The sequence below is a fragment of the Triplophysa dalaica genome, chromosome 12, assembly GCF_015846415.1.
Source record: "Triplophysa dalaica isolate WHDGS20190420 chromosome 12, ASM1584641v1, whole genome shotgun sequence".
Classification (NCBI taxonomy): Eukaryota; Metazoa; Chordata; class Actinopteri; order Cypriniformes; family Nemacheilidae; genus Triplophysa; species Triplophysa dalaica.
This window is the reverse complement of record NC_079553.1, coordinates 8,157,536-8,172,653: the sequence shown is the minus strand read 5'-3', so window position 1 is coordinate 8,172,653 and position 15,118 is coordinate 8,157,536. Positions and strand designations below refer to the sequence as shown.

General features: G+C 37.2%; 1 protein-coding gene across 6 annotated transcripts; it reads right to left on the bottom strand.

Annotated features, from left to right (window-relative positions):
• Positions 1–967: 967 nt before the first annotated feature.
• si:dkey-92i15.4 (uncharacterized) lies at positions 968–15,034 on the bottom strand. Of its 6 annotated transcripts, none has more exons than XM_056761889.1 (8): positions 14,926–15,034; positions 14,649–14,752; positions 4,265–6,947; positions 3,627–3,831; positions 3,317–3,415; positions 1,920–2,145; positions 1,640–1,756; positions 968–1,527 (listed from the first exon to the last, which is right to left on the bottom strand). In XM_056761889.1, the coding sequence occupies exons 3-8, from the start codon at positions 6,688–6,690 to the stop codon at positions 1,370–1,372; spliced, it is 3,231 nt and encodes a 1,076-aa protein (XP_056617867.1). In that variant the 5' UTR covers positions 6,691–6,947; positions 14,649–14,752; positions 14,926–15,034; the 3' UTR covers positions 968–1,369. The 6 variants fall into 6 exon arrangements, with proteins under 6 accessions (XP_056617867.1, XP_056617865.1, XP_056617866.1 ...); XM_056761887.1 differs by lacking the exons at positions 14,649–14,752; positions 14,926–15,034 and adding exons at positions 12,524–12,613; positions 13,172–13,213; XM_056761888.1 differs by lacking the exon at positions 14,926–15,034 and having other exon boundaries at positions 14,649–14,764.
• Between the last annotated feature and the right edge of the window lie 84 nt (positions 15,035–15,118).

Genomic DNA, 15,118 nt, shown 5'->3' with positions numbered 1-15,118 from the left:
TGAATCTTGGCAGATGCGTTCAAGCAACTCAAAACATCCTGTTTGTTTTTATGTATATTAAATAAAGGCAATATTTTGTGTTGTTCATTCTCTCCCTTGCTCGCTTCACCTTTAATCCTCCTAGTAACATGGCCTGGTAAAGGCTAGCAGTCGCCTAATTTTTACTGTGTTGTCAAAATGTCAAATGTGCTTTGGATAAAAGCGTCTGCCAAATGAATGAAAATGTAATGGCAGGGCAAATCCTGTAACTGTTAGGCATGCAGCTGCGATCCTCAGGCAGGTAAGTTTGCTTTAGCCTATTAACTGCTAAATGGCTAAATACATATATAAATGTAAACAGCTAAATTAATAAACATTTATTAAATAAATAACTGCTGCTAATATTGTTATACCACTATTTGCATACTATTGTAGTTGTGCTTAATATGTTTTATATGTAATCTGATATTTTACATAAAGTGTCACTCTCCCCGTAAACTCCTGCCTTTGAACGTTTCTTAATAAACGTCAGTAATGGTTCATTAGTTATTGTAGTCAAGTAGGTCAATAATCCAGGAGAAAGTACATCCAGTAGGCTAGAATAATGAATAACGAATGCAGATCATAGATTGCGCGACATCCAGATTCAGCTCCAGTGTGTGTATTATGGTCAAAGCAAATGTTTTGTAGACATTGTTTGCATTTGAATCGGTTATTATGGCAATTTCTAACTGCACACATTACGCTTGTACCTTTGGGTTCCATAATAAATATTAACTACCCAGAAAAAAAACTGTACACTCATCTCACTTGCCATTCGACTGCCATTAGCTATAGTGGCTCACCTGAAGTCTAAACACAAACAGGTCAAAGATGGCGGCGCCCACATTTACGCCAAAAATAAGATGGACAGCCAAGATGTGACAATTCTGATTCGACTATGTAAATTCCTTAGTCAAGGACACCACCATAAAAACACAAACATGAATTTAGTTCACATTGGCTTTAATATAAAAAAAACGAGGACGGATCTGTGCTGTACAGCCAGCATATTCACATATACACAATTTATAGCAAAAAAATATAGCCTCTGACTGATTGTAAAATATAACTATCAATAATGTGAGTGTACAAACATTATTTAAAATAACACAATCATATTTAAAAGAAACTGGCCTCCAGTACTCATATTTTCATTACAATTAGACTGTGTTCATGTAAAGATATCTTCTAATTTCTATGAAAGACAATTTACACTTTCTAAATGTGGAGCACACAATTTGTAAAAATACAACTTCACAGAACCTGTATAGTTCTTATAGCAAAAAACAGTAATCAATATGACTGAATCACAAAGTGCTTTGAGAAGTGAGGAGGAAGAAAAAAGTCTTTAATATGGTTGGTGAGGACGGTGTAATAAGACCTCCACAGGTCCAGGGGACAGTCTCCTTATTAGATTCCACGCTTCAAGACGTCTCATGCCCATCAAACTCTTGCCTTGCACTTCCAACAACTCATCCCCAGGAAACACTTTATTCACTGGTCCACCTGGAAAAAAGTTAATTATTGATGAAGCTGTTTTGGTTGGTATAAAAGTGCTCCTCCCAGATATTGCATCAGATAATATTTGATAAATATATTGAACAATATTGACTCTTACCCTGGAAGACTTTTTGTACAGTCAGGGGTTTGTCTCCCGAGCTGGAGTCCACCCCTCCTTCCAGACTAAAGCCAAGATCATAGCTGGACTTGTTTACGGTGACAGAAATTCCCTTGCCTACAGGGGGCATGCAAACGCATACAGAATACAAAACATCTTAATTAGATGGTACAAGAGTCTCTCCCTCTTGTTTTCTGTTTTGTCGAATGCTCTTCACAAGCTAAGTAAGGAAATGCATTTTGTTTGTATTTGGCTCTTATTATCAGATAATAGTAGCAACCTGTCTGTGGTCTGTGAATGGCCTCTTTTCTGTGCTGTGTCTCATTTTGGTCGCCTCTCTGCAGAACCACCACTGCCATGGCCTGACTCCTCGTTTTCCTCAGCGTCCTCAGAGCCTCCCAGTGAGCACACGTCTGCAGGGGCGTGCCGTTGATCGACAGAACCCAGTCACCCTCAAAGATAGAGCCTTCCTGTGCTGCAACTCCTTCAGCAATCACTTTGTGGACCTAAAAACATGAGATGGGTATAAATCGCCCCAGTTATGAAACAGTCACTTGAAATCCAAACAGATATTTAGACATTATACAACCAAACTGAACTTTTTTCATGTCATACTTTTTGGAGTATTAAAATACTGGAAAATATAATGCAATATATATATTAAAAAAATATTTTCATACGCTGAAACCCTGTGTTTATTTTATTTTATTATAATATATTTTTTAAAGATTTTATATAAAAAGCAGCAATTCCATGTGTTTTATTAAATTCTGGAATATTGTAATATATTATAGGGATATTCCACCCAAAAATGAAAATTCTGTCTTCATTTACTCAACCTCAAGTTGTTCCAAACCTGTATACATTTATTTGTTCTGTTAAACACAAAAGAACAATATTTTGAATAATGTCAGCATTTCTTGGATTTCCTTTACTTACATAGTAGGAAAAATTAAAATGGTAGTCAGAGGAGCCATAGAACTGTTTGCTTTATTAAATTCATCAAAATATCTCGTTTTGTGTTCAACAGGTTTTTTCCTTTTATGGTAGTCAATGATGTCCCATCATCAAAATATTAGTTGCTAACATTATTTTGATAACTTTTTTGTGTTCATGAGAAAAAATGTATACAGGTTTCGAAGAACTTGAGAATGATTAAATGATGACAGAATTTTCATTTTTGGGTGGAGTATCTCTTTAACAGTGTATTATACATATTGTTTTATATGTATATACCGTATATATATAGATATATAGTATATAGTGTTAAGTATATATTTTCTTTGCATAAAAGCTTGAAGGTACATGAATCATATTTTAAAGGTGGTGAATATTTTGAAGTAAATTATTCGCAAATTAGTAAAGAAAATCATTTTATTTATAATTTTTTTCAATACACAGTGTCTACACCGGACGCGACGTGACAGACACAGACAACGCATCAGAACCCATTATCATTTTACATTTCGTCCACACTGGATGCGATGTGACAAACCCATTAAGAACAAGCAGGTTGTCATGCCGGTGTAGACACGGTGTAAGTTTCTTTTATAATTAGCTGCTTTTTATCTCATGTTTTTGAGGAATTGTGTGAACGCTGTATTTGTATCTATCTCTATCACTCATGCCGTCTGTTTTGTTTTGTGTCAAAAGTTTCTGTGGCAGTCAGACTCTCACCGTCACTGGTTTATTCTGATCCACTCCACCTGCCAAGGTAAATCCTAAACCACACCCCACCTCCTTGTGCAATACAACCACCTGAATATCTTCATACTTCTGTCATAAGTCAGAGACACAGGTTATAATAGCAAAAGGAAATAACAAAGCAACAATAGCGGCATCAACACTAACATATTTGTAATTGCATATTTAGCTGGCAACCAATATTTCCATTTCCATCTATTCATTTTAAATATTTACATTAAAACAGATATATACTGTATGCTGCAATTGACTTCATAATAAAGTCTCATTTCACTTATTCAACCTGCAGGGTGTCGTCTCCCAAGTTTTTGACATCATCCAGCAGGCGATCCATCTCATGATTGCTCAGCAGGGTCACAGAGGAGAACCCCGACATGTTTGAGCTCAGAGAGGCAGAGCGTGAGGGCGCCCAGTCCTCACCATCCTCTGACAGACTTCCATCTGATGGTTTATAGTCCACTCCACCGTAAATACATAGTTCCACATAACTGCACATAAAACGTGAAGTAGAGATGACAAACAACAGGCAGAAAGGAAGAAATAGGTGAAAGGTGAAAAGGAAAAACTGAACTTCAATGACATAAACACACTAAGGTAATATTTAGGGATAGTTCACCCAAAAATCAAAATGTAGTCAATGTTTTTCACTCACTATATGACGTTTATTCTGTAAAACACTATTGAAGATATTTTGCGAAATGTTTAGTGGTTGTGTGCATGCGCAAAAAATGGAAGTCAATGGGGACCAATGTTATTTGGTTACCAACGTTCTTCAAAATATCTTCTTTAGTGTTCTGCTAAAGAAATAGTGTCATAAAGGTTCGGACTGACATGAGGGTGACTAAATGAATGAATCTTCAGGTTTGGGTGAATTATCCCTTAAAGAAGCCTGCAGTTAATGCATAAGCTCATTCACATTACCTCAAAGAAAAGCTTTTGCGATCTGATCTGCTCATGTTGCTTGTTACGGTCACAGATGATTCTCCTGAGTCAGAGTCTCCTGAATCCGTTCCCTCATAGTCCTCATCATCGTCTTCTTCATCAGAGCTCCATATGCCATATGTGTTTGGATCATTGCTTATTGTGTTATAGTTATTATTGTTAGAATTATTGAGCGAGGAATAGAGTGTCTGAGCAGGACCGATGGAAGCAGAAGGATTGGAGACGGCTTTAGGGAGAGTGCCATTGGCTGCTGACTTCACTGAGGTGAATACACCTGTATATGAGGTTTGCGCTGAGGTTTGTGGTTTTACTGTGTTACTTTGACTTTGCATGTTTATTGTGAGAGGATCTCTATTTGGAGAATTAGTAGGTGTGTCATCGTCATCATAGTCGCCTTTATCATCATCCATATTTACACAAATGCTTGGTTGCTTTATTAAACGGTTGTCGTTTGACTGTTGTGAGCCTGTAGGTTGAAAAGTCGGATTCCTTGATTTCTTCTCTATTGTTCCTGTGTTTGGAAGCCCTGAACGAGGAACGATGGCAAGATCCGGTTCATCCATGTGTCTGTAACGCACAGTTGTCCTAATTTTATCATATGTGTTAGGTTGATTAGGCTTTGGTTCATGGAGTTTTGGGAACGTTGGAATTATGTCAATACTTGTTTTGTATGTCTTCATCTTTTGTTCTGATGTGGGTTTTACTTGGATTGTGGGATTTGATTGGGGAGTTCTGTTTAGATCTAGATTGCCTGCTGGCTCCTTAACTTTATAACCAGGATTTGTTCCTGCGCTCTCTGTGTTCCCCATGACTCTTGTAAATTTAAGATTCATATCTGAATCACTCTTCTTCACATGGATCACAGGCTTGGGTTGCTCTGGTACTGATAAGGCTCTTCTGGGACGTAAAATTTGTGGCCCGCTTTGGCTTTGTTGCATCACAGCTTCAAACTTGTGGATGGTATTTTTCACGGAGTCCGAAGAGAATTCTAGCAGACCATCTCCTTTCCCTCCTTCAGCCTTCGGATCCTCTTGATACGTTTCACCCTGGGCTGCTCCCCTTGAGGATAGTGGATACTTGGGTTGGGTTGGTTCTTCTTTCTTGGTTTCTTTCTTGATACCCCCAGACGTTGCTATTATTGGTAGCTGTCGTTTGGAGATGTTTGAACCACCTTCTAAACCCGTGGCCTGAGCATGTGTTCTACTGGGTTGAGGAATGTCAGAAAGGTTACTCCTGGTTCTTTCTAAGGACCTTATTTTACTTGTCTTCTCATCTGCGGACGTAAATGATTGAAACTTTTTATGAGTATGTGTTTCCATTCTCATAGGCTTTGCCAAGATGACACCCGCAGAAGCATCCCTTTGGTCATTTCTGATCTCTGGGGTAGATGGTTCTTGAATCTTATCGAAGAACGTTTGTTCATTTTTAGACAACCATCTTGGGAATGTTCCAGATTTTTCTACAGTGTATGAAGGCCTCGTCTGTTGGCTGTCAGAGGGAGATAGAGGTCCAGAAGGTGAATCGGTGCATGTTTTTCTGTGACGTAGGACCTGACCAGAATCTGAAGTACAGTTGCGTTTCTCATTGAGCAAATCTTTTGAGTTTGCATCCGACTTAGTATCTGTACAATTTGCCCCATAGAGTTTCTCAATTCTTTCCATAATTGTTTGATTTCCAGTCACCTCCTCTGTAATGGTTAGTCCTTGCTCTCTGACCCGAATTCCTATTTTGTTGTCCGGTTGATCAGGACCGGAGTCACCATGTTGCACCTGTGCCGAGGGACTCCTATTGTCTCCAATACTATGTTGGCTAGGTCTTGATTTCAACCTGACAGGGAGTGACTGACCACCACCTGTCTTTTCCATAGCAAACGTGAACTGTTTCATTGTATCAGGCGTAGATTCTGAGTTCGGGTAATCTTTTCTGTCCCCTTGTCCGGTTAAACTGGAACCCTGAAACCTCCATGGAACACTATTAGGTTGATTATCTTCAGTGTACGATGTGATCTGGTAGTTTGGATCATTTCTATTCAAACTTTCAGAGCGCCTAAGATGTTGACCGAAAATCTGGGTCCCACTAGACACCCCTGTTGTGTTTCTATATCCTGTTCTAATACCTGCCCCTCTCCAGTCTAAGCTTTTGCTTTTGTTTGACTCATAAAATGTCTTCATCTCTTCTTTGCTTCTTTCAACTGCTGTCTTGTCTTGATAAATGTGTTTTGCGGGTCCATACTGGAGTGTTTTAGCAGAGCGGATTTGGAATCTAGCGGCCGCAGAGCCAAAAGGTTTCACACTTTGCCCCTGTGCGGCTGCTGCACTGGATAAATCTACATCTCTAGTTGTGTCAACCGATGCATCTGGTTCGGACAACTGACGTCCAAAAATGTGTTTAGTTTGCAAATTCATGCTCTTAAATGTCTCTGAATGAAATCCAGTACATTCATTACAATGTAAATGAAGTCCAGTTGTTAAAGCATTTTTAGCGCCTTGGATTTCAAAATAATAGTTTTTCTTTCATTGATAAAAGTGCAGTGTTTTGCCATCATCAGTATACTTTGAAGAGGAGGTAAGAAAGCTGTGTTTCAACTGGACTCTGTTGCTCTTCTAATAGCTGTGATTCTATGAATCCAAAGACAGCTTGTAGGTGATCCTTCCCGGGAATCCTACAAGAAGCATTACACAATCAGTATTTTGTCTTTTAACATATTATGTTTATGTGTAGAAACTACCCTGTGAATGCAGGGATAGTGACATGTAAAAGCTGTGATTATGATAAAGTATTTTTAAAAATATTAACTTCAGCAGGTCACATTTTGAGCCTGTCAAAGAAAGCTAAGTTAAAAGTGTTTACTGACTTTGCACCCAGTTTTAAATAAGTAATTCATATTTAAGTTAAACAAACATTAGTTGTCCTTTGTGCATTCATGCTTCTATACTAATTAGGGCTTAACGTTTAACCTGCTGCAGGCCTTTAAAGTATACAGTACATTCGTAAAACCACCTATCTGAGTTCATTCTAGTGCCTCAGGATTCTAACATACTGAAATTCTGCATTTATTAAAAAGAGAGTCAATAAGTCTCAGCCAGGCGTACTGCATCCATAACCTAATTATGTAAACATCTTAAACTACACCAACACCCCCGCCAGGAGTGCTTGTAAACCATGCCCAGCAGAACCAGATTTTTTTCTAAATGAGTTAACGTGACTTTATAGTGTGTGGGTTTCTGCATGTTTCCTTCGACAACATTCTTTATGTTACTCGTCACAGTCCTTAGTTCTAGTACAAAACCCGATAAGCAGTCAGATAACAAGTAAAACACACCGGACCACAATCCTGTCTGACATCATATGTGTTACACAGTAAGAGTGCAGATATGTGTGCACATCTCAATAATATGGAATTCTATCCTGCTGGGACCCTATTCGTTTCCGTCCTCAGAGGATTTGTATTCTCACAAGCCACACTTAAAAAAATGAAGGTGCTACACTGTTAGAAGAACCTTTTTTGTCCAAATGGTTCCATAAAGAACATTTAAAATCTAAAGAACCTTTCTGTTTCATAAAAGTTTTTGTGGTGAAAAAGGTACATACAATAAAAAATGTTTTTGCCGCTTGTTCAATTAACTTGTTTAACGTGCTTAAGTAAATTTAATTCAATTCTGGAAAATTTGGTCACAACATGATTTTTTTATGTTTACTCATATAACTGAATCCATTTGTGTTGGGACAACATAAAGGAGTTGTGTTGAGTTAACAGAAATAAGTTACAATTGGGCTGAGGACTTATATTTCCCAGCATGCTTTGCGTATAACTGCATTTTGAGAGTTATTTTCTTAAATAAGTGTTATTTTATGCATTTTTCAGTAAAAAGAAACACTTCTTTGTAAGATTTTGAAGAGTCTGTTTTACCCTTGTTCAGAAAAGTGTTGCCTTTGGTTAGGTCGTGGGCGATTACATTACTTTATTTGCATGTTTGTTGAGTTTAATCAACTCGATAACTTCTTATTGAGGATAAATTAAGTAATGTGTAATTAATGTTAAAAATGTAGAATAAAAAATGTTCTTGAGTGCTTTCATTAAATAATCTAATCGATAAAGTTGGGTTTATTATATTGGTTTTATATATAATGTCCATGTATATGATACAAATTAATTTAATCAAGACAACAAAAAAATGAAGTTCAGACAACAAGATTGTAAAGAATCGTTTTAAACAAATTCGAATTTGTTGGAGAAATGTAATTTAATTTTGTGGAAAAGTTTTCCTTAATTTAATTAAGTTCGTTCAACAACTTTGACTGAATGGTTCTTTGTGGAACCAAAATGATTCTTCTATGGCATCCCTGTGAAGAGCCTTTTAAGCACTGTTAGTTTTAAGAGTGTTGATGTTTCGAAGGGGGCATACAGTTAGTTTTTAGAAAAGCCAGATGTCTGAGATTCATTGAATTTTATGGAATCATTTATTATTTTATATATCATTGGGCTTTCCACCACATGAACGATTTCATCGTTCCGGGACGATTTGCTGGGAGTAAACGCATTTTGTCGCGTTCACACCGCAGGAACCAGCCGGAATTGTAGTTCAAGAGAACCTTTTTGGAGGACCACCTTTGCTCCTTCTCCGAGGCAGGCAGGTCTAAACCAGTAGGATGGGAACGGCCTGTGACGCAAGAAAAAACCTATTTGGCCAAATTTCTGTTGTTTGATTGTTAGTCGTTGTTCGACAAACACGCTTAAATGACATTGCTATCGACCAGCTTACGTCACTAAATACAGGTGTTCCTTTTGCTGCTGCGAACGTAATCGGAGGAATGGACCTTTACTCGTTTCAGAATTTTGTTTCTGAACTGAAGCGCTCATTTTTAATGTTTAATTTTATAAAGTTTATCTGGTTATAATTTCTGTCATCATTTATTTAACCTCATGTCAATCAAATTCTGTATATGATGGTTTCTTTAGTGGAACACAAAAGAAGATCTTTTGAGGAATCTATCTGTGATATTTTGTTAATACAATAGTCAGTGAGGTTCCGTGTTGTTTGGTTACTAATGTTCTTCAAAACATATTTTGTGTTCTGGAAAACAAGAAAGTTATACAGGTTTGGAATGACATGACTGCCATAGACATTTTTTTTTTTTCATTTTTGAGTGAACTATCCCATACAATTTTGTTAGTTTAGTTAACTTATTAAGTGTATTTGTGTACAAATGTTATTTTGGTGTTGCGGCGCAGAAAAATAGTTTCACTACAGGTAAATTAAGTATTCAGATATGGGAAATTCCGTGAAAATGTCAACCTTACCACAAATTTATTTTGTTGTTACAATTTTTACTATGGTAAAAGCACAGCTATTAACGTTTGGGGGTTCAAATACTTATGTGAGATCTCTCTTCAAATTTGTAAAGCATTTGTTTTATTTTTATTGCATGATTTTTCATAGTCAGGTAAGTGCCATTTTCAGGATTGTCACATTCATAACGCTACATATTCTTTATAAATGGACACATGAAAATGAATATAAAGTAACTACTTTATGTTCTATAAAGAGGCATCCCTTCTCCATTCATTGGGTATTAGTGCTTAAAGATTGTGCATTTTATTTTACAGAAATTGAAAGTTTATCGTCTCCCAAAAACCTATCCATGTTTTGTCACATGTTTATTTCCCTTTTTTTATATAATTTTTTTTCATAGACTAATCTTTTTTATGTTTAGAATCTATCAACAAAATGCAAAATGTCACGTCCATAACGATGGAATTGGCCATATATTAAAGGGGTCATATGGCACTAAAACATCTTTTTATGTCTCTTATAAGTTGCCCATGATGTATTAGACACGTAAAATTGCAAAAATTAAAGTGTCGGAACAAAATATGCATTCTATCTAAAAGTGAATGCTCACCCAGACCTGCTTGAAACGCCTTGTGTAACCTCACCCCCACAAATCTACGTCAGTTTGTGGTATGATTTGACTAAGGCCGCCCAAATGTATATGAAAGTAAGTAGTCGTACCTGTCAGTACAATTGCTTTGGAACCTGATGTTCCAAACATGGTAAGAAGCGTAACATTTCCGTCACACGCTTGCAGTATTCAACCAATCACTACACACTCATTAACTGGCCAATCATAGCACACTTCGCTTTTCAGAGCAATGAGCTTTGTAAAAAATCTGTACGTTTCAGAGAGGCGGGGCAAAGAGGAGATACAAACATGCACGGTATGTGGAAAATATAGCGTTTTTAACCTTAAATCGTCTATACGCATTGCATTACATCTAAAACAAACAATAATATTTGTTTTAGCCGTGTCATATAATCATAAGTAATAAGTAAACAATAACCATATTCGATTCATATAAGATTTTCTTATTTCCAGGGTACTTACAGTACTACAATAGATTTTTCTTTGCAAAAATTCTCCAAAGTTTCATTAAGTGCTCCACGTATATGTATATGTACAAATGAAGGGAAGCTAAAAGAGAAATTGGTTATGAGTAATATATAATATGAATATATAATATGAGGAATATTTAAATACGGGCCTATCTTTCATAAATCTGAAATTTGTTATCTAGCCTGGAAGAATCTCTGGAGGCAATCTGCCTCTTCTACACACCCACGTTCATTCAAAGCAGCACATTGAAATTCATTCAAACACTTCACTAACATCTGATAAAATTCACATGCAATCAAGGAAGTGTAGATTCACATTTCAGCCAAAGAACATTTTAAAACAACACAGTCCAAATGCAAGACTCTGTATGGGTAGAAACCTTAAATAGAAGAGTGTACCTGGGCTTTAAAATGCTGTAATGCTGATTTGCTTGCCCTACCTTTTGCTGTTGTTGTACAAGGACTCCCTTTGTTATCTTTTCTTGAGCGTATATAGGTCAGGAGTTCTATAATTATGTATAAATTAAAAGATTTGAGCAAACAGCGAGCTGAGATATGAGTGTGGGAGGAGTAAAGGAGTGTGTACACTTCAGGATAGCCAACACATTAACAAACCAAAACTGATTTCAAACCCATTACAAAACACTGGCTGTACTGGTTATAATCTTGATCGTAGCAACAATTGACTGCAGATATAGACCCAAAATAAGATACAAGTTCCATACAACTGCAGCATTACAGCATTTCCAAGTACAACAGATCAGTGTCAGTTTACAGAAACACCTGTTCTCCGAAGACACACTCACCCACACTCACACGGATGAACAATGGACATACACGCCACAAAAAAAAGCCACATCAACTTATGTCAAACACTTATGTTGATGCTAACAGACACGACGTACCTCAAGACAACTGCTGCTTCCCTCAGACGCTTGAGAGAACAGGTGCCTCCATCCTGCCTTCACCTCTCTCTCTCTCTTTCTCTCTCACTCCCCACAGTCTGTCATTTTTCTATCATACATCTGCACTGTAACAAGAACTTGCCCGACAGGTTCGACATGCTCACCTTTTCCACCCCCTTTGATTGTTAGGCCTTCCTCTCTCATTTCCCTAGCTCTCTCTCCTCCCCCAATCTCTTTCTTTCTGCCTCTTTCTCTCCTTCAATCTATTTCTGTTTGGTTTCTTTGTCTATCTCTTTCCGTCAGACACCTGTCAACATGCACACCCTTCCCATCTAATGAGAACATTCTTGATCCGTGGTTTCTCGGTGACTCAGTAGGTGTTCGTGGGTAGAGCAGGTGAGACCTATTTAAGCATGCAGCTACAGCACCCTGAACATGCTTCAGACATTCAGAACATCATAGACAGAATTAAAAACAAACACTAAAGACTACAATAACATGTCTTCCTTTGATATTTTCTGTCCTCCACCCTCTAAATACACTAGCTTTACATTGTGTGAAGTTTTACACGGTTTTGGCAATTTGCTGGTCCTAAGTTATCAAGCATCTTTTAAGAAAACACACCCTTGGATCATGACATCATTAAAGCCTTCAGGTGGGGAGTTTACATTTTGTTAATCAGAGTTTATCCATCTGTCTGAACACTTCATTCATGTCCTCCCTTCATTCCCTTTACTTTGTTTCTTTAAAGATAAAACGCCATTAGGAGAGACCTGTTTGATTTTTGTTGTGGTTAGGAGCAGTTAACTTATTTGTATCTCAGCTGTGGTTCACGAATGCAATGGATAGTGTACCCACAGCTTTACATACAAATACTGTAAATCAAGACGACCAAATATGAGAGATGTTGAGATATGAGATTCATTGTCATTCCAAACCTGTATGGCTTTCTGTCTTCTGCAGAACACAAAAGATGATATTTTGAAGAACGTTGGTGACCAAACAACATGGGCCCGCACTGACTTCCACTGTATGAACACAAAACCACAGAGACATTTCTCAAAGCATCTTCTTTTGTATTCTAAAGGAGAAAGACCCATTTACAGGTTTTGAGTGACATGAAGGTGAACGAATTATGAGAGAATTGTTATTTTTAGGGTGAAATATCCGTTTAACAAAAGAAAAGGTCTTTTTCAGACAGACTGACAGGCACTAAACCCAGTGCGGATAGACAGTCTTTACTTTTAAAAGAGAAACTCGACAATAACAAACTATGATACTGCAAAGGTTTCTGAAAGAACAGACACAAAACCATTCACCATTACACAAAATAAAACCAGAAACACCAGAATTCAGAATGAGACGGTATTATTTTGGAAAATGCATACCATACTTAAGGCATATTTGTATAGTGCTTAAGCATTTTTAAATGAGCGTCAAGCAAGGTGCATGTACACAATTACAGTAAACTAAATATACTTTTACCCTCAAAAGACACATTTAAAGGTTATAATAATGTTGAACATAGTCATTAAACATTATAATATAGAATTATAAATGGAAGTGAAGTATTTAAAGTTAATTACCCGGGGTGTACTTCAGAAGCACATTTTGCTGCTCAACTTCCTGCAGCTGCAAGAGCACATGAACAGTGCAGCACAAGAAAGAGAGAGAGAGAGAGAGAGAGAGAGAGAGAGAGAGAGAGAGAGAGAGAGAGAGAGAGAGAGAGAGAAAGAGAGAGCAAAGATGGGCGGGTGACACACTGTGAATGTAACGTATGTGAAGCTTAGCTGCTTGAACCTTCAAAAGCTTTAAATTTGTGAATGAAGGTGAACATGTGCTCAGACTGAAGATTGAAGAATAACTCATAAAACTTGGTCCCTTAATGTATATTGTACATATTAAGTATACAAATAAATTATGTATAGAGTCTATTACATAAATATGTTCTGTTGTTCAGCATCACATGTTTCATTTCACAGATGTTCTTTAGGTAAATTCTATTAAAAGCAGTCTTGAAACCCTCATCACTTAAAAGTGTGTCATGCGTCAGCGACTTGCTGCTCTGCACATGCCAGCAGCAGAGGAAGCTGGTTTGTGGTTGCAAACAAAAAATGTAACAAAACAACAGTTTCTTCTGACCAGATTCTGATTGCAGGTGAATGCACGTAACACGCTGTCATCAATGGAATGACAAAGAAAACAACAAAAAACACATTGTTGAGATGCTTGTGGGCACGAGCTGTAATTAGGAGTTTCAGCATCTGCTGTCCTTTTATGACCTGTTTAGCAAAAACTACCTTTCTGCACTAAAAGCAAAGTTATAGCTATAAAGACATGTCTGATATCATATCTCAAAAATATAAACTTTGAGTGTGGTTCATGTTGAACAGGACAGAGGTCATGCTTGTCTGTGCTCTTTCCTATTTTCAAACTACTGTATATAAATTAAAGGGATAGTTCACCCAAAAATAAAAATGTGTCATTTACTCACCTTTGAGTTGTTCCAAATCTGTATAAATGTCTTTATTGTGATGAACACAGAGAAAGATATTTGGAAGAATGCTTGTAACCAAACAGTTCATGGACCCTATTGACTACCATGGTTGGGAAATTGTTCTTTATAATTTTTTAGTTCTGCTCAACACAAAAGAAGATATTTTGAAGAATGTAGGAAAACAAACAGTTCTCGTGCACTTTTGACTACCATTGTCATTTTTCCTACAATGGTAGTCATGGGTTCCAAGAACACTTTGGTTAATGGCATTCTTCCAAATATCTTTCTCTGTGTTCAAGCAAACAAAAAACAAAAATACAAATTGGGAACAACTAGAGAGTGAGTAATTCATGAATTTTCATTTTGGGGTGAATTATCCCTTTTAAATAGTACTTTTTCCCTCTTTCATTGAACCATGACCATTCACAGAACAGAACTCGATACAAACTATATTCTGAGGTGGTGCAGTCATGCCCAGAGATATGCAGGAAGTGCTGCCGTATAGTCTTGGTGTACCAGAGAAACAATTTTGTTCCTTGTTGTCATTTCATGTATCTGCCACCCACCTCTGTTCCCTCTGAATGAATTGGCGTCATTGTTCTTTCTGTCGATCAGATAAAGGCCAGCTGTCCACTCGTTTAGATGTTCTTCTGACAGCTCACTTCATTTTCTATGAAGAAATGAGAAGAAAGAACCATGCATTTGCATGTCTGTATGACATGTGAACTAGAAACTACATTCTCACAGAGAAAAAAATGACAAGGTTGTTTGGCACCGAGCATCAACAACAGACTCAATGAGAATATTTGCAAATGTAGGCTACAGCTACTATTGGTTACAGACCTGTGTAGCCAAACAAAATTCCAAAACATATCTGACAAACTCTGACGCCATTTGACAATGTTGTTAAATTATCAGATCAAGATGGTAAGAGATAGATGATTGACAGAACCTATGTGTTTACAAATGTGAAAGGAATACCTACCGATGAATGACATCGTATCGCGTTACGTACGCCGAGCCACAAGGTGGCGAC